This window comes from Taurulus bubalis (assembly GCF_910589615.1).
Source record: "Taurulus bubalis genome assembly, chromosome: 2".
NCBI classification, from domain to species: domain Eukaryota; kingdom Metazoa; phylum Chordata; class Actinopteri; order Perciformes; family Cottidae; genus Taurulus; species Taurulus bubalis.
The window spans coordinates 25,944,676-25,964,693 of record NC_136590.1 but is presented as its reverse complement, the minus strand read 5'-3'; the positions used below and the strand labels follow the sequence as shown (position 1 = coordinate 25,964,693).

General features: G+C 41.7%; 1 protein-coding gene across 1 annotated transcript in view; it reads right to left on the bottom strand.

Annotated features, from left to right (window-relative positions):
* sgcd (sarcoglycan, delta (dystrophin-associated glycoprotein)) overlaps nucleotides 1-20,018 on the bottom strand; it is a 121,055-nt gene that overhangs the window by 54,075 nt on the left and 46,962 nt on the right. The window contains exon 3 of the mRNA XM_079214550.1: nucleotides 3,442-3,543. Within this exon, the coding sequence (XP_079070676.1) occupies nucleotides 3,442-3,543 (102 nt within the window). The remainder of the gene's footprint in view (nucleotides 1-3,441; nucleotides 3,544-20,018) is intronic.

The following is a 20,018-nucleotide window of genomic DNA, read 5'->3' as shown; positions in this document are numbered from 1 at the left end:
TTTTTTTTTTTATCTCTCTTCCTATCCTCTACCGGACTCACCAATTGCTTTTTGCCATCTTCTCCTCCTTGATATTACTATTCCTCTCACTTCCTCTGCTTAAGCTACAGTACCAGCCACCCATCCTTTTATCTGTCCTCTCCTCTGTTAACTTCTCTCTCATCCCTACTTATAGTATAATCATCTAGTGTTTGGAGGAAAAAAAATAATTTACAACACCTGTGTGCAGGTTACCGTGCACGGCAGCTGGATTCAAGCAATGTTTCATAGATCGAGCGACAATAATGGGATTACCAAATCACACGGAAATCCGCCTCGTCAGGGGTCCAGTGACGCGTTTGTATCTGGCAAATTAGTGAGCGGCCAATTAGCGCCCTCTGAGGAGGCGTGGTTTAGGTGGTTTAGGTCAATGGCTGCTCCTGATGTGGTTGCTGCTGCAGGAGCGTCAGTTATATCAGAACTGGAGAGTATTTCCTCATTAAGGGAAGAAGAGAAAACCGTGAAATGAATGCACTATAAATACGCAGTCATTCAGAGCTGCTTCTTGTGCCGTTTGGTGAAGATATAAATATTTTTACCCGGCAATGATATCACACTGCGAGCATGTTGTGCTTGTTTGAGTCAGTGTTGAACTTGGCCGCTCCCTGCACGTCATTGCCTTTCAGAATATGCTCGCTGGCTTCTCATTGCTCTCGTTCTAATTCAGTCCTCGTCCATCTGTCACCCGGTTTCTGTCTCCATTACTGCCCCTTCTTCTTCCCTCTCATTCCCCATCTTCATCTCCATCTCCACTCGGCTCTCTTTCGCTTCCTCGCCGCATTGTGCTCCATCGCTCATCCTCCCTCTCAGCTTGCGTAAGGTCCAAGACGGCAGAGATAAAGCCTGCTGCTCTCTTGCATTATCAAGACATCCGTCCACAACCTGCACACGGCTGTTATTACTGCCAGAAGTAGAAGAGACACAGGGAGAGAGTGCATATCACTTTATCGGGGCCATCTCTCCATTGCTCTGACATCTCCAGTCCCAGATACTCCTCTTGTAGTTGCAACAAGGACAGCAGGAAGCACATCTGAATGTTCATTTTGTAAACAGAACATACCAGGGCACCTCAGACAGACAGAACATTTGGATCTCTAAGCGCTAAAGATTTCCTGAAAGAAAACGGTTGCTGAAGTCGTGGCTCCCTGCTGCACACTGGAGGCTCCAGGAATGTTGCATGTGTTTCTTTCCCCGCAAAGACCACATGGTCGGAAACGGGTGCACTCACTAAACCAGATGCTGCTTGGCATGTTGTCGTGTCTTACCTTATTGTCTTATGACGATACACGACATGACACAGCATGGCTCGTCTTCTCTTATTGTGGCGTGAAATGACTCAAAACATGGAGTTATGCATGGGGTTACCATATAAATGGTCTCTAAAAGGAAAGTCACGGGAGGACTCATCATGTCTGGAATCACCTCCTCCTGTCTCCTCTTGTCACGAGACCGCTTAACGCCACACGCCACCGAACTGTGGCAGGTCACACTACACACATCTTGCCGAGTCTTTCTTGATCCGTCCAGTGGTGACATGGCACAAAAGGTTTGGATTTTTCTATGGTATGACATTTATTGGCATGGTGTGGCCTGACTTTAAATGGCATGTCTTGTTATGGATATGGAACACCATGTCTTGTCTTATTATGATGTTTCTTAACCGGACCTGATGCGATGTGACATGCTTTGTTTTGTAAATGCGACTGGATGGATTAAGTCCTTGCTAAATCTTCTCTTTTACAAAGCCATGATTGATACCAGAAGAAGTCCGTGCTAAGATCTCTGCAACAAACTGCTTTTGAAAACATCTTTAGCTAACATGCATGAAGCCAGGGTTCATTCCAATGACCCCGCCTTTGCTCCTGATTTACTGTCACTGAACATCACTGCCTTAGGGTCACAATCTTTGGGTGACAAACAATCGGAGGTACAAAAAGCTAAAATGACTACTTGGCAGAGTATCTCAGTTTGGCCCTTTGGGGCAAAAGGACATCAGGGACAATCGTTGGACTACAACCCTACTATTGCCCCTTCAGCTGGAAATAACTGCCTACCTTTGGAGGTTCTTTGACACAATAGCAGACCGCTGCAGCAACCTACAGTTCTGAAAAGTGATGCCAATGCGATAGTGCCTTATACTTGCTTTCTTACTAATGACCATCAGGGGGCGACTCCTCTGGTTGCAAAGAGAAGTCTGGTTGTATAGATTCTATACTATATAATCTATGAGAAAATGACCTTTGCGCTCACTTGATTTATTACCTCATTAGTTGGTTGTCTCAAACTCTAGTTTAAATTCAACCTCAATCCAGCAGGATTCAGTATGTATTATCAGTATAGTCATTTAGTAAATTATTGACCCATTTAGAGAAAAGTAAACAATATAGCAGGTTATGCTTTAGGGCGGGGCTACCTTGTGATTTACAGGCTGCTACCACGACATTGTTGAGTCTGGAAGTTGTCTGTGTTTTCATCTTCATGAAAGTTAATTGTAACAATTTTCAAAAAAATGCATTTGGCGCCACCTGCTCGGGTCACTACTGGTTCCAAAATTCACAAGACGGCAATGGCCCCAAAACTATTTTGCGACGGTCAAATTGTAAAATTTGAGGCTAGAAAAATGCAGTCCAAAAACCAATGGGTGACATCACTGCAACTACGTCCTTTTCTTATATACAGTCTATGTGGCTGACCAACAGCCCACTAGACAGACCACATATCCTATCTGATGAAGTGTGTTTCAGGATCCTTCAGGAGGAGAGGATAGAGTACATGTGGGTGACTCAGCTTAGTCTGCTGACACCGTAACCTGACTCCAATATGAAGCAGAAACCGGGTCGATGGCTTCCAGCTACCTTTGGGAGAACATCTAGTGTAGTAGCGCCTATCGTTCCGCAATCTCCATGGTAGGGAGAGTTTAAAGCCTCTGCTAACGCAATTTAAGCTTCGTTAGAGCAACATTTAGACACTTAATGAAATCAATACAGGTTGTAAATGCAGGCGGTGTGGGACCACTTGTAGTTTGATGCTTCCAGTATTAGTCCGAACAGGATTGTCTCGCATGCTTTTTCAACTGTCTTTGAAGTATGGCTCCAGGTGTCAAATTCACACCGTCACACTCACAGTCATTAGACACTCGTCTCTTTACACCATCGCAACTTCTATCCTCAAACTCTGTGTTGTCATTTGCCTAATGTTACTACTTACATTGAGATAACAAAAGGCAGTTATGCATGTGTCTCTCCTCACGTACAGGACATGCGCTGTGTATTCCCAAAGGTACGAGCTAAGCATGGCTAGCTTGGCCTTTGCAAAGGCACCAAACACAAATCAGAATTCTTATGTGTGTCTGTCTAAAATAAAATTAAAATATATAGGTGTGTCTTTCTGTGAGTGACTTACTGGTTTGGAATGGATTTCTTTGGCATAGAGGGGTTGGAGGAACTCAGAGGCCCCTTCCAGTTTCAGGCCCTTCTCTGTTATTCTCAGGTTGCCCATGCCGTCCTGTAAGGAACAAAGACACAGTAACAGTTAGTTCATGTTCTCTCATTGTGCATTTAGAGCAACTATATATCAACTGGTTAGTGGTTATTTATATTTAAAAAAAACATATAATTCAAATGATAAGATAATAAAACATTGTAATTTTCTTGATTAATGACAATCTTGGCATTGGCAGTTTTAATGAGATAATGTAAGCTGCTTTGAGTTAGTGTTTCGCACCAGAAAACTACATTTCACAAGACTACATTTGAAACGCATTATTTAAATGTTAAAATGTACTTCTGGCCAATAGTACCTTTTACTGAGAAAATCATGAATACTTCATAATGTAACATTAATTTAACATCTAGCTGTTAGCTCTAGTGCTGTGAATGCTACAAACTCTCCTCCTGACAAGGTATACACAGATTTGTTCACAATGCAGCTTTATCAGGGATCGGCGACTGAAAAGCATTCATGCCGATCTCCTGATCGCATATCTTCACTGAATATCTGCTGATAATGATCGGAAGTAAAAAGGCATTTTACACTATGATGGCTCAGCTGTGTATTTAATCCTCGGTTCAACTACACTCAACGCAACCATCAGTGTTTCATGAAGTCAAAGCAATCGCAGAAAGGTATACATACGGAGAGATAACAAAGATTGTAAGATATGTGAAGTTTTAATCATGTTTCCTCAATGTGTGTTCTATTTTTGCCACCAACATCAAAGACAGTCAGTGCAGCACTCGTGGGCAAGCCAAGACTCTTCACAGTTTCTCTTCATGAATTTCCTGCCAACATGGTACAGAGCCATGCACATGAACCACTGGCTGGGTCTAACAGCTGCATTTTTTTATTAGAAACACCTGTTATTCATCTGTGTGGCAAGATCGCTGTGTGGGGAAAAATGTAACTTAATATCACATGCGCCTGATGTTTAGAGGAAATATGTTATGGTGCAACACAATCACAGATTATCAGGAACAACCACCGCACACTGCACACAGACTCATTAAAATGTCTCCCTAGTTGATCAGCCGCCCTAATCTCTTTTAATCTTTTTCAGTGGTTGATACTTGACTCCGGCATTAGCTTTACAAACTGATCCATTGGTAAACGTGGCGTACACAGTGCATACAAAAACAGAGCACAGGCTCATTAGACTTCAAAGTGTCAATGTATTTCATCGTGCTTACAATGTGAGCCATATTTCTATAAAAGAGAATTGTTAAATATTATTATTTATTTTTTACATTTAATTGTGTCAATTGAAACGCAGCTAAATCGTTTTACTGAGGAGCTCTCCGAGGATGTGATGTGTACAAAATCATTAAATATGGAAAACTTCATATCATTCAGTTATAAAGAAGTTAATTCACTTGGTAAAAACAACTTAATCGTAACTTGCCTGAGTCAAAATGTAATGGTAAATTTAAACACTGAAACTTTTCACATTTTGTTCTTGTTCACATTCTTTTCACATTTTGTTCCCTTTGGGTGGCTGTTTACATTCTTAAACAGCCACCCTAAGGGTACATTTTGTTTCTCTCTCTGGAAGCCAAGCTCATTAAAACATCCAAAAACACCACATGCTTATGCATACTGTATATTTGATAAATACAGTCAAGTATTTTACGGTGGCAGCAGGCATATAATTTTTTTAGGAAACGGGGTAAATAAGCAACCCAGACCCAGGGGCAAGAAAAACCCATTTAAAAAGCTGGTCCCTGAATGAAATCCTCCAATAAACAGCAAAGAGTAAAACACTCATGCTTTCCCCTTACTGCACCAAATACAGTCAAGGTATATACAAGTAAGACATCATCTTCTATCAACATTGCTTTTTATTGCTCTTTTCTCAGGAATAAATAAATACAAACTAGATAATGCAGTGCAGGAGCTTGCTTGGTCAGTCAAAGGCATTGCATCAGTGTTACCGGTGCTTCCATTGTCTAAGTCTGTATACTAGTACAGCAACGAACCAAAGGATATTAACCAGCAATGATAAGAGGAGATTGGCTCCGGGGCTGCTTTGATTCAAACACAACTAGCAAGGCTGACCCTTCACTTTTCATGCAGTCATTATATATATTAAATGAGATCACCCCCTGGATCGTTTCAAAGATAAGAGACACCAGTGTAATAAAAGACTAAGAAAGAGAGAGAGAAAAAAAAGACGTCTATCTGCCCATGTGATCTTCTCCTGCCAATACTTTTTTTGTTTCCCCGCCGTCTTTTGATCCCTCGGGTTTTGATGAGCAAATGGAGATCAAGACCCCTTGAAATCCCAATGTAACTGAGGACAGTTTTCAAGCCTCCTTTGTGTAATCCCGCCCCCCAACTGTGTAAAACATATTACAATTCTGGCACTGGTCTGGCAACAGGGGGGGGGGTGAGTCCTGGACGTGGTGGGATTTTGAATTATCCCCAGGTGGAAATCAGCAGGCCTGTCAGAGGAGCCCGGCAGACGCTATTTAAACTCAATTTCCCGACACTTTGATGAAGAAAATCCCCCCTAAGAAAGAAGAAATATGTTTCCCCTTCTAGAATATTCTTAGATACAGGTCCTCACAGACATGTAGATGTTAGAGATATTAGAGATTTATAAAAATAAAAGAAGAAGAAAAAACAGATTCATGTGGACCCTCTTCAGTGAAATGTGCAGCATGCACTCAGTGATTCCTCCCACTGGCTAGTTCATATCTCAGTCTGGATAATCGCTGAGGAGGCATAATAGATGAGAAATAATGTTCTGCTTCAGTCTCTATCTCTTCCTCTCCATTTCACACACCTTTTTTCTCTGTTGAGCTAAGTCTTAATACACACTTACAAAAAACTGAGTTTTAGGAATTCCACATATGCACTCTTGAAATACAGCCCAAAGTTGATTATTTTTCATAAAGAAATCACGGAAATAGTAATACAATATTAACAGGTATACATTCTGGTGTTTCTTTCTCCTGTAAAAGTAAGTCTCCAAAACAGCCACAATGTGTGCCTTTATCCAGTGGAGAACTGAAAATCTGTGTGTCTAAGAAAAACGAAGGAAACCTAAGAAGATACAATGACGAATGTCGGAAACGGAAATGAATAGCCATTCAGGATGAACATACTAACTTCACTCGTTTCATGGATGTCTGTGAAATAAAAGGTACAACCACCCTCAGCTGCAGTTAATCCATCTGTCCTTATTACTAAAACATTCTCATATTCTCTAACTGAATACATGTTGACACTTCAAGGTACACAATGTTGATTTCAAAGGCAGTAGTGTAAGTATTGGTACAGTAACAGTGGTTATACACTGAGTAGTACTTTTCCATTTGAAATGAGTGTGTAAACTGACATTTATTCAGAAACAGAAAGATGACCAAGATACCTCGTCTAACTTTCTCAGCAAAGAGACTGGTTTTGGCCGTTTCAGCACCACGGAGAGAGACACAAAGACAGAAACAAGATGCACTCCATTCCACAGTGTATACAAAGCCTGCTCCCTCTTCAAAACTTGTCGGTTAAGGGAACTTCCCTCCATTCCTTAATTTGCGAAAACCCTGCAACGTCCCCAAAGAGTGTGTTACCTTGTCTTTTACGTATCTAGTAGATACCTGTAGCTGCTATTGTGGAAATGTATGAACAATATACTGCCCTAAAAAATCCTTGTAATCCAGAGCATAATATGTTCATATCTGTTACTATGAAAAGGTACAGAGAACTGAACACAGAGAGATATTTTTAAAACAAAGCTTTCTCTCTGGGCTCCAGCACAGAAACTCATCCGTTTAGCTGCTGGGGACACACACACATGCTAAGGGGAGGCCAGCGCCTCAAAATGTCCCACGATGGAACGAGCACACCAGTGTACAGCTCTGATGCAAAATGGCGATTCACAAGTGTCCGACTTCTCAGTTTGAATGAATGACGGAGCAGAGGGAAGCAGATTGTTTACAGTAATGAAAGGAAGAGTGAGATAAAAGAGACTAAGTATTTTCAATGTAGCATTTATTGGGTTTTCTTTATGTTACGAGTCTTCGTGATTTGGGACGGTGAATGGAATTCCTGCGACAAAAGACGTCAGGTGATTTGATCTTAGAATGTTAGGTAATAATAACAACATTTGTTTTGTTTCACTCATTCCAGCTGCATCCGTCAGTCAAATTGTGGTCTCCATCTCACTGAAAAGCTGCAATTAGAACCTGATTCAAAACACTGAACACAGCTCCACTGTTTGCAGATTCTTTTCTAGTCAGAAACTTTTTCTTTTTCATTCTCTGCAGTGAGCAGTGCGCTGCCGACAGCACAGCGTGGCGAGCACCATGAATAATTCAGGACCGCTCTTACTAGGACAGAGGCCTCTGAACACTCAGGTGTGCCTCCTTACCTCCCTTCCACCCTCTTCCTCTTCCTCGCCCGCTGCCTTTCATCTTCTCATAGTCCACGCTATTGTTCAGGGCCTTTGCTAATGATCTTGTTTGACAGTTTTGCATTCCTCTAGTCTCATCTTTTCATTCCGTCTCTGTTTGTCTTCTCTCACTTTTCACCCCTCCCTCAATTCTCTCTTCTCAGCTGGAAGGCGTTTCTATTACAAATCAAAAAAATGCCATGCTGTCGGAGCAAATTGACAGGCAACAGATTATGTCATGATTCAATTGGCAGCCTCACACTGTCATAACACTGCAATCATACTTCTCACTTGTCACTAAGGCAAATAAAACATGCATATTTTGTCCGACGAACTGCAGGGTCAAAACAAACTGCCGTATGATGACATCTATTATTAGTCATGTTGCCCTTACATTGACCACAAACACAGTATTTATGGCAATGTTTCCTACCACCACCATCTGATCATCTCCCTTCAGCCAAACAATTATACTGTGTAGATATTCATGAATATCAGTTGATTAATCATTAGTTTTGCCAGTTGTATATCACCAGAGAACTTAAGACAAAATCAAACGAACGTGAGCAAATATATATATATATATATATACATATATATATATATATATGTATATATATATATATATATATTTAGTTTTTTTATTTGTACTTTCCTCTTTTCTCTACCACCCCCCTCAGGACAAAATGTTAACTTTGGAAGTTGATATGTTCAGTTTTTTATTAAACTGCATGCTCATTTTGGAGGGGGCAGTTAGAGGTGCTTGGGAACTGCGTTATGCAGAGAGGTGCATGCAAAGGATTTAGCTAGGTGTACCTAATAAACTGACAACTAAATGAATGTCACAATCTAATCAGTAGTTTATGAGCAAGTCCATCCCTCCATTTATCAAACTGTATATCCTCTGTTCGGAATCCATTCTCTTCCCAATTCTGCAACACAGAGCGCATATACAAGAGGCAGGATGCGGGATACGACCTGGAGAGACTGCATCCCACATTCCATCAGCGTCGGTGCTTTCAAATGGCGTCATGTTTACAGCAGTTATGACGAGAATTTACTTGAATGACTGGCTGACGTAGCATTTGCGATTTGGTAAGCGGTACATGTGGAAACGTTCTGAAAGCTAAGAATTCACTAGTTGTCACGCAAACTGGTGATTTCAAAAGTGTTACAAATCGTTGGCGTTTCTATCAGTCAATCGGTGTTGTGTTTTTTTCATTGTTCTCATGACGATAACAACTGAAACCGCTCACCGTGTGTATTATGTGTATGTGTGCTTAGCTTCTCATGTTATAAGTATGAACCCTGTGAGCAACTTCTCAACGGCAGCATGAGTAGCTTTTCGTCCGACACTTTGTGCTCTTTGACTTGTCGTGTGCAATGACCACTGCAGCCTATAAAGGGGTTTCAGCCCGACACAACTCTTTGGATCTATTTCTCCATCTGCTCGTCTGTAGCTGTGAGAGATTTGGGCATAATTCATCGCACAAGTTCGCCTTTGTCCCGCCACCTACATCTCTCTCTCTCTCTCCCTCCCTCTCTCTCTCTCCCTCTCTCTCTCTCTCTCTCTCTATCTCTCCCCCTTCCTCTCCCTCTTCCCCTCTCTCTCCATCTCCCCCCCCTCTCTCTCTCTCCCGCCGCCCACCCCAGCATTTGCTGCAACAAGGACCAAATTGATCGACACTCATCCCAGCATTGCCTCCACTGTCGCCACTCTGTTAGCTTGATAGTTATTGATAATGTATTGTGTTTGTGTGTGTACTCGGCCTCCTTTTTGAACGTGTGCTTCTTGGACTGATTGTGTGCGTACGCGCATTGTGTCCCTGTGTTACGCTGGATGTGTGCGTGTGACTAGCTGCTCTGTTTACCGGGCTGTCTGCGGCTGTATGGGCGCGGGAGAAAACAAATGTCTTGTAAATAACATTGGTGCCTTCAGCTCCCTCTGTTATTCTCCAGATTGATTTGGTTCGGCTGTGTGTGCTACAGCGGGGACGGGGGGGATATAAGGTCTGATGTAATACTGGATGTTTGAATCACTCTGCTCACACCTGCCCTCTGTCCCTCTCTTTATCTATTCCATCTCTCTGCCTATTGTCTCCCTCCGTCTCCTCCTCTGAAGTGGACATCTCCAGAGAGCTGGGAGTCGCTGCTGTCAATAATGAAGAGCTCTCGGCCTATTATTGAGCGTCTGCATCGATATGCATCAAGCCACCACCCAAGGCTTAAGCAAATACAGACGCATTAAGGCTTTTGGGGGGAGGGGATATCAGGAGGAGCGAGACTTTTTGCATACCGTTTATCTAAGGTCAAGATGTACATGTGGATACTCCCACACAGTAAAGGTTATTGCAGAATTAAGTGTTGGAATCCTGCAATTACGAGAAAAGCAACACAAAACCTAAAGTCAGGCCCACAACATAAAGTTTGTTGCCAAAGATGGGTGTTTTTTTCTGTCTTTACATCTTTTATTTTAAAACACTCTTTTCTCTTATACCTTATGGATGGCTCTTGTATGTAATCACAAGTTAACACCATTGGCAGACACCACATACTTTCTTGCATGTATAGGTTTGGGATACAGGCACTTTGATTTAAGTTATTTCAATTTCATTCAAATGTTAATTCTATGAATTTAAAATATGATGGGCAACATGGTAAACAGCGAAGCAGGTTAATGGTAAAGATATCCAGATGCATCCATATCTATGTTTTCCATTTATCCATATCCATACGTCTTCCATGTATCTGTAACAGTGGAACTTTTGCTTTGTTTTCACTATTTACAATTGGCAGTGAATCTGTTTAAGTTCACACAATGTCTTTAGGATGAATATTATCTATCAATCCAGTGGTTGGTAAAGGTTTAGTTCCTTTATGTACCAAACTTAACCCACCAGATGTTTCGTGAGATGGGGTCCATATTATAATGACGGGTCAGTTGGGTTACCAATATCGCTGCGGACCACACAGTGAGGACAATCCGCCCCGTTTGACAGTCGCACCTGGTGCATGGGGGACTTCAAGGTCCGGGCAAGGGGTGCTGGAAAGCAACACCCTCACCACCCCGGGCCTTTCCAAGCCAACCTACACCCGGTGCACCACCACAGAAGAAAAAGCGGCCAGCAAGGCCAACCTACTGCTGTAAGAGGAAAGGTGGGCGTTGCATCCATAACTGGTAAATTGCACACCCATAGCCGGAGCCTTAACCGCACCAATCGTCTAAACCAGGATCGCCTCCTTATTTTACAAACAAAATCAAACAAACAACAATGCTATAATCACATCAAATCCTACACATGGTGGCTTCAAATAACTGACTGACCCAGAATACTTAATGAGACAATGAAGGTAGCACAGATCCAGGGCAATTCAGGCTGTGCTTCTTTGCTGCAAAAAAAGGAGTCTTACAAATGGAACTTCAGACAACCTGGCCCCTTAACTGGCACACAGGCAAGAGACAAAACAAAGGCTTTCATGAATTTGCGTCACACTTGTACTTCCACAGCAGGGAGTGAGACACAATGACAGCATTATGAAGATAACATAGGAATTGTGAATACTGTAGCATTGCAGATTAACAGACTTAAATCACAGCCTGTGTAAATCTTCCCCTCCAGGCAGCTTAAACGCTTCTCTTCCGGCACATGTCGGCAAATAATGGCGAGGGCCTCGGAGAGTAGAACCGAGCTGCGCGTTCGCCACAGGTAAACACGCGGCGGTTGAGGCTGAGGCTGAGGCCGCGTACTTGTTTATTCTCTCATTTACCAGCAGGATCTACTTTAGCGTTTTTCAAATGCAAATAACTACATGAAAGAGCTCTCTGGCCACCTAAAAAAAGCACATGAAGCAAATGAAGCACCGTCAAGCGGCAACAATGCGCATCTCGCAATCCATTCCCTCCACAGTCCTGCAACGCTGAGTGCTCTTTCAATCAGCCTACCGTTGGCCCTGTGTGTTATGCAGGCGCCAACATGGCCGAACTCCAAACTAATAAATTTTTCAATTGATCTGCTTGATAACAACAAGAGAAGAAAAAAAGTTGTCCCCTCTGTCCTACAGTCTGAGCGAAGCGCTCCCTCTCTCGCACTCGTTCAACAGGTGATATCTGCGACGTCATGTTGCAACACCCTGCGATGGCTATCAGTGGAATTGGCTTTGAGATTGCTCTCCACAGCGAAACCCCCGCTCCTCTGATTGAGGCCCTCGACGCAGCGCCACACCATCCATCAATGAAATGGGAAAGCAGATGGGGGGGGGGGGAGCCCGAGAATGAAAGATGAAAGAAAGGAGAGCAGGAGGGGGTATTGATAAAAGTCAGGGAGAGATAAGACTGGGTAAAATAGATAGATAAACACAGAGAGCAAGATAAGAGTAAAGAGAAAATGAGACATACGACGTGTTGGGGTGTAAATGAGGCGAAAGATGCCGACTACAATTGGAGTCAAGATAAGGGGGGAGGAGGAGGAGAGGAAGGAGAATGATAAAAACATTAGAGGGCTGGGGGGGGGGGGGGGGGGAGGATAAGTGTGGGAGACTGAATTAGAGGCCGAGAAAGGAAAAAAAAGAAAAAGAAGGGGACACGTCGGGAGAGAGATTTCATGTCCACACTAATGTTGATGAATTTTGAAAGCCATCTTTTTCTCTCTGTTTGGTTATTACATCCACTTTAAGCCACCGCTTTCAAAACCTAAGCCGTTCGAAAAAGCTCTCCAAGGTATAATTTTGAAAAGACGGGTCTCACATTGCAGCATGGATGGAGAGAACAGAGCTTTATGAAGCCCACTTTGGTGAGATCCTCTATAAAACGTTCACAGACGTAGTACAAAGTACTTTTGCTCGACAAAAACAACTCTGAGTCCCGTCCAGCTGTGTAATATATAATTTTACTTAAATATAATATAGTATAATTACTATTATTAACACATGTTAGCATGCTAACACATTAAGCTACGGTGGTGGACATGATAGACATTAACATCACAACATTGTCATTGTAAGTATGGTAGCATGCCACCGTTAGCACGGCTGCAGACTCTAAACCTTGTGAATTAGATTCGTCATTTCATGTCTTTCTAAAAAAAGCACACGTTCAATTTTCAGATGAGACATTTTCATTCAGCTGTGGAGATAAAAAAACATCTACTGCAGGTGCTCGGATACCATGTACAGTAAGTTCTATGACGCCGTCATATGAGGGCTCAGAAACGTTTTATTTGGTCGCATCCTAAAATATTAAGAACAGTAATAGGAGCCAGGTTGCAGTGTTGCAAGTCTTTTCAGAGACTCTGCTTCTCTGGGCCTGCGGCTGCCACATGTCAGTGTCAGAGGCCGATAGATTTCCTATTAACTTCCATCTCCATCTGGGACGGATGGCGTGGCCTTCCGAGGCCGACAGCAGCGTGGCATCAAGGTCTTCACACCGGCAGTGATTGACGTGTGAATATACAAGCCTGCAGGCTCCGCGTGCTGGATAAGAGACACAGCGAGGACTGTGGATTGTACACAAGATGCCATGAGCGCCACTGGATTCACAAACACACGGAGACACCAACGTTTTTTGCTCTAAAAATGGCTGCCATCTTATTTTCTTTTGACAAGGGGCATAATGCTGTAGGGGTTCGACTTGGACCAAATCAGTGTTTCAAGATCTCATCGAATGAATTGTCTTCTCTCTTTATTATTTATTCAGACTATATCATTCTAATTCTAGCTCGAGACAGATTGATTTGTATTGGAAACATTAAATGATGTCAAGGCATCTGTTGACTTGTTTTCAGAATGTTAACGCTCACTCATGACTACTTAATTTACTTTTGCAAAACCATAAACAAAGCTTGAGTTCAAACTCCTGCCGTTGTTATCAACCATGTTTGGATTTCACTCTGAAAATCACTTTGTGCCTTTAACGCTTCATAAATTAGCTTAGTGTGAGCTAAACATAAGCAACCAAGGACACTATTCACCTTCAAACATTGTGGGGACATTTAGTCCCCATAGGGACAACACACACACACACAGACATGTACGTACACACGTACACACAAACACAATGTCATGAATAAATTGTGACAGTTGTCAAAGTGGTGCAATTATCTCCTGATTATTAAGTAATTACCATGGGCTAATTGGAAGAGGTTATTGTTTTTATGGTTCTTGGAGCAGCTTTGATGAAGTTTCATCAGAGACTGAAACAAGGTTCGGTCACTGTCACAGCCACGTCTGTCCACAGGAGCATTTAGTTTAGTTTAATGCATGTGAGGATGCGGTCATGTGCTGCTGCAGCACTGTTAAGCTGCTGCTATGTCTACAGGAGCAAGCATTGGTCAGTTGTTGAAAGTAATCAGATGCTTAGCTTCAAGGCTCTGGTGCCACCAGCCAATGTCGGGCTGCTGGTAAGTGTGTATGGCTCAGGTTAGCGTGTCCTGTACCATTGGCACTAGTCGGCGGCTTTTCGGCTGATTGAGCATGATGAATCGGCAGTGGTGCCCGTGTGTGAGGAGAAACCCCTCTGATTGGCTGTTCAGCTTCAGCTTTAATCAGTGCACAAGGAAATAAACTGAAGTGAGGAAAGCAATGAAACACCGTAAAGAAGGTATATACTGTATGTACTTTTTGGTCGTTAGCTGTAGTCTTTATGATAAGTTTAAGTGCAACGTTTTGCCCAAGAAAAAGGCAAACAGGCAACCGCCGGCCTTCATCGCTGCTCGTTCTTTGACGTTGGTTTAACTTTAGCCTGTCTGGGCGCTCAGTAAAAGCAAAGCTGCAATGGAGAAAAACTAAATGGAAAGTTCAAATTTTGCACTCTAAATTGCACTTTTACAGGTAAAAATACGTCTTAGCACGAAAGTGTACTTAAAAAATCATTAGCTTCTCATGGTGAAGACCATGAAGATCCATTGTAGATTTTTCTGTTCACATTTTATATTGTTGAGCTATACTGACCTACAAACACGGTGCCATATTGTACTGATAAAATACGAAAATATAGCTCCAGCTGGCTGATTGAAGTGAACACAACAATGTTTTCCTTAAAATTTAGTGAATTAAACATGAAACTGGAAAGACTTGAAACATTGTTGCTTTCCAGCTTTCATTAATCTTTTTTTCCAGATGTTTAACCCAGGGTTGCTTGACCAAGCAGCTCGAAATATATTATATTTGAGTTCATTTGCTCCTTTGGTTTAGCACAAAACATTAAGCACTAATGCAGGAAGGGTAAAGGTACATGTAGACTCTGTAATTGTAGCAAGGCATGAATTCATTACTGTGCTTTGTTTTCAATGTGTGCATGCAGTAGTATATCAGCTGTGTACATACATTAAATAGTTAATCACTGTGAGGTTTAACCACAAACATAGGCTTGATGGGAAGCACAGCTCATGTAAAAACAAACTCCAGCAAAGGCTATCCATAAAATTACATTTCATTTAGCTGACGCTTTTATCCAAAGCGACTTACAATAAGTGCGTTTAATATCCACTGATGAAGACCGTGAGATGTGATTGAAAGCTCCACAAAAAGATAATAAGTGGACCTTGAGTTTATCAAAATATATTTAAAGCAATATCCAATGTAGTTAATGTTTAACTTAAATGATGAATTTGTCAACATAACCATACAAAAACACAGTCTAACCTCCCTGAAAGTCCTTTCGACTCCAGTACAAAGTGCTACTACAGAGTGGACGCAGCTCTCCCTTTAATCCACGTCTCCTCCCAACTCCCAACTCTTTTTCTTTCTTTGGAAGACTTAGTTTAAATGAGGTATTTGTGCTGAGCCAGAGGCTCCAGACACCATCGAAGAGGTCTTCAATAAGAGCTCTGCTCTCCTCGGCACCACATGGAAATTTACGAGGCACAGACTTCCATTGAATCTCAGGGTTGCTCAGATTAAATGGCCTTGTCTTCAAGGCACAAGCGCCATCAAAGGGACGTCGGCGCCTGGAAGGCAGACGGGACGTGGACAGACGGACAAAGACAGACACAAGACCAGCTGACTGGCATTTGAGTTTTCACATTTATAATGGATTTTTACGGGGGGCAAAATATATGTACATGAGGCAAACACTGTTTCACTCGCTAATTCAAACTGCTGCACAGTTTGCACTGGTCAGAAGGAAATCTTCTACATGTCCATTTGGCTATCAAAAGTCAGAGAAATTAAAAACTGTTTTTTTTCGTACACATTTTGGATTCAGCGTCTTGAGGTTCACTCATCCCTTTACGGGCACCATCAGTGGCGGCTGGTGTCAATCTTTTTTGGTAGGGCCATCTAATCAATTTAAGCAAACATTCCCGTATGGAGCAACAGCAAGTTAACAACAGTATATAATCAAAAATATATGCTAGGGAAGAAAAAAAATATGTATTTTATGTTTTGAATGCTTCTATATGACTGGTCATTCAATTAAATATTGTATTTATTTTCAGATGTTATAGACTATTTTATTCTAATGTAAAACAGCTTAATATCATGCTGAAGAAGAAACATTTGTCTTTTATCAGAGGGAACAATCAGTCTGTTCAGTGGTAAGGGTCCCTGTGAGGGACAAGCCACTCCTTCTTTTGTCCATGTTCAGTTTGTTGCTTACCTTAAAGATGTATGTTAAAGACCAGCAATTGATATACAAAAACATACAAAAACAATAAGTGCTTTTGATCTTGTTCAGTTCAGTTTTTCTTACTCAGTGAGAAAAGTCCAGTCTGTGTTGGCTTGAACAAGTGCACTGAAGTCTGGTTGAATGAGGTGGAGATGTGAAGGACAGCTGACAGGTATCTCAATGGCGGCTTTGCACGATTAATGTTCACTCTGGACTTGGAGACTGCAGTGCGAGGCTCCTGTGAGAGCTCTGTGCTCGCCGAGGACAGAAACTACATAACAATACGTGCTTTCATGTTGAGGACAGAAACTACAGAACAAGACGTGCGTCACTCTGTTGGCAACAAGCCGGTCGCTGAGGCTGCGGAAGCGCTCGCACATACGTAAATCGCCTTCAGAGTAAAAGCGGTGCCGTTGTATTGCATTTATGGTGTACATCTTATTTATTTATTTTTCTTTTTTGATTGACTTCACGTGGGCCGGACTGGGAGAGCCGTAAGATGCCCAGGTCTGAACTACGCCGTCTGGGAGATATATATATATATATATATATATATATATATATATATATATATATATATATATATATATATATATATATATATATGGGCCCAGCCTGCAAGAGTTGTAAGTAGGTGTAATTTTTTGAATACAAAAAAACAAAGAGCACTTGTAACTGATTTCGGCTAATTCTCCGTCAAGATCGCCATTGGGAGAGGATGCAGTGAGATTAGTCAGCGGGGATTTTTCTTCAGCGATCATTCACATCTGAGGGAGCCAATAGAAAAGAAAGCATAGAAATATCAAATCTGTCCACCTGTTTAGGTATTCATATATTTATATCTGTCGTCCCTATGGATTGCATTGCCATGTGGCAGTGCAGTAATATGTATATATATATATATATATATATATATATATATATATATATATATATATATATATATATATATATATATATATATATATATTTAAATAGAATATATACAGATGGACCATATTTCTCATATTCTGCTTTTGGAGAGCCAAGATTAAGTCAATTTTGCTCCTCCCCCTCTTTTAAATATATTTTTTAGCTTTCTTCATGAGTTTTCTATAATAGCCATTTTTTTTCAACCCGTCTGAAATGTGTAGGCTATGCATGAACAATATTCTTGGCAGCTTATTCCCCTTCACTTTAGTCTGCCGGGCTGTGTGGTGAATTGTATGTGCACTCTCTCAATGTTATCTCCCTTCAATCCCTCATCTGGAAAAAGTCGGGTGAGTACGGCTGGAAATTGTCAGCTTAATCTGCCCCCCCTCCTTGCCTTTTGATCTCTACCTTATGGGACTTTACCGAATAAAGGTAAGTCATGCATAAACACAACACTGCTCAACAGACACAGGGAGATTCTCTCTCTCTCTCTCTCTCTCTCTCTCTCTCTCTGATCAAAACACATGCTCTGCAACACACAGACACACAAATCTCACAGATGCACGAATCCATTCATCCATCGACCAATCCATTTGCTGAGAAAATATCCTCGAGGTCTGTAAATGAGATATTAACCTCTTGCTGTGAAATATATGATCTGTGATGGTTTAATCACTATACTAGCTTAGTCTCGAAGATGTATGACATGGCCGCACGAACACTGAATTCTTCCTTTTGTAATTGCTTTGCTAGTGTGTAAGCAATGTAATAAAGGAAAGAAAGAGGAAAAGAGACAGAGGACGCATTGATCTGGTTTCTAATGAAAGTTGAAGATTAGGGTTTGACAATGTGTGTTTGTATTTAGAATGACTAATGGCCTATAGTAGCCGATGAGAATAATAAATGGGGCGGTACGTGGCTGCAACTAATGATTTTACACAAAGCAGTGATTTGAGTGATTCTCAAACCTTTAATTTTTTTATTGCAATAAAAAAATGTTTGACTCCTCCATCTTTGCTTTCATAAATAATAGAATAAAGAAAATTACAATCACTTTCAAGTAAACCAGATTGCTCCATCAGACAAAAACAAATACAATGTGCCATCACTTTGTTAGAACAATAAAAATAAAGTTATTTCTGTGCAAAAAATAACTCATATTTAGTTAATACTAAACAGCTTATTTTGGAAAACAATAAGCTATTTTTTAGCACAATGTTGAGCTTGATCTGTATTCTGTTTTGAGAGACGCAACAGCAGAAAAGCTGATCTCACAGAGATCGGCTTTTTGCAAGACGCCAAGAAGTGGCGCCCCCCTAATATAATGGTGGGGAAACACTGTCCTCGGTTCGTTTTCTTTGTGAAACAAGAAGTCAACGTTGATATACTCGTCACATATCTTGCATGCTTTATTCATGATACTTCCGTAGTTATTCCAACACAAACAACAATCTTTTCCCGAACCTAACTCAATAATGATTGTTATGCAGTTGACAATTGGTATGTTATGGTAACGCTCACAGTTTGTAATGTTCAATGAAAACAGCTACACTTATTTGCACATTGATTTTTTGTAACCATGTGTTCGAACATGGTTTGGATTTTTTAATTTTAGTATGGTCATCTTGTCATTGGGAGCTTAGAAAATGCATATTATCAGACAAAGTAAATCACTGAGTTCACATAGGTTTTCTTTAAGAATGAATGTTCTCATGAAAAAAAATACACCAACTCTGTTTCTAGTGTATACTCGGATACAGCTGAGATAAGGCAAAAGGTTTGGAGTTTAGGTATGATGGTAAGGTTACTGTGGTGGGATCGATAAGAACATCAAGCAAAGACATAAAGAAAGAGGCTTAAAGAGACTCGGACAGTTTCACAGCATGGTGGGCTGTGCTTTTTTTGCAGGGTCAAAAATATATAGGACTGATTTCATCTCAAATATATATCTGCCTCAACCTGAGTACTTTTGCCATTGACTCAGAGACTTGAGTTCTGTCTGACGGGAACACCCGGCGCGTGAAGCACAAAGACCGTGCGGTCATCCCTGCCAGGCTGGACATAATAGCAGCCGGATGAGTCGATGCGGATATCGATCTCCACAGCGGGTCACAAGACAGGCCGTGTTTATCTGCATGACACAGGATCACAACACTGACAGGAGCATCTCAGACACGCAGAGAGAATATCCTCTTTCAGTAGTTGCTCACTGCCCCTTGGACAACTGAACAGCCGGACAGCTTATGCATATGACCTTGTGAATGTCCACAAGGTCATATGCAAGGGTTATGTTTGTGGAGCTCTGCATTCAACACCATCACCCCGGAGATCCTTCAACCCAAACTCTCCCAGCTCACCGTGCCAGCCCCCACCTGTCAGTGGATCACAAATTTCCTGACAGACAGGACGCAGCAGGTGAGGCTGGGAAAAATCATATCCAGCACCCGGACCACAAGCACTGGTGTCCCCCAGGGATGTGTGCTCTCTCCACTGCTCTTCTCCCTCTACACCAACGACTGCACCTCAGAGGACCCGTCTGTTAAACTCCTGAAATTCGCAGACGACACAACGGTCATC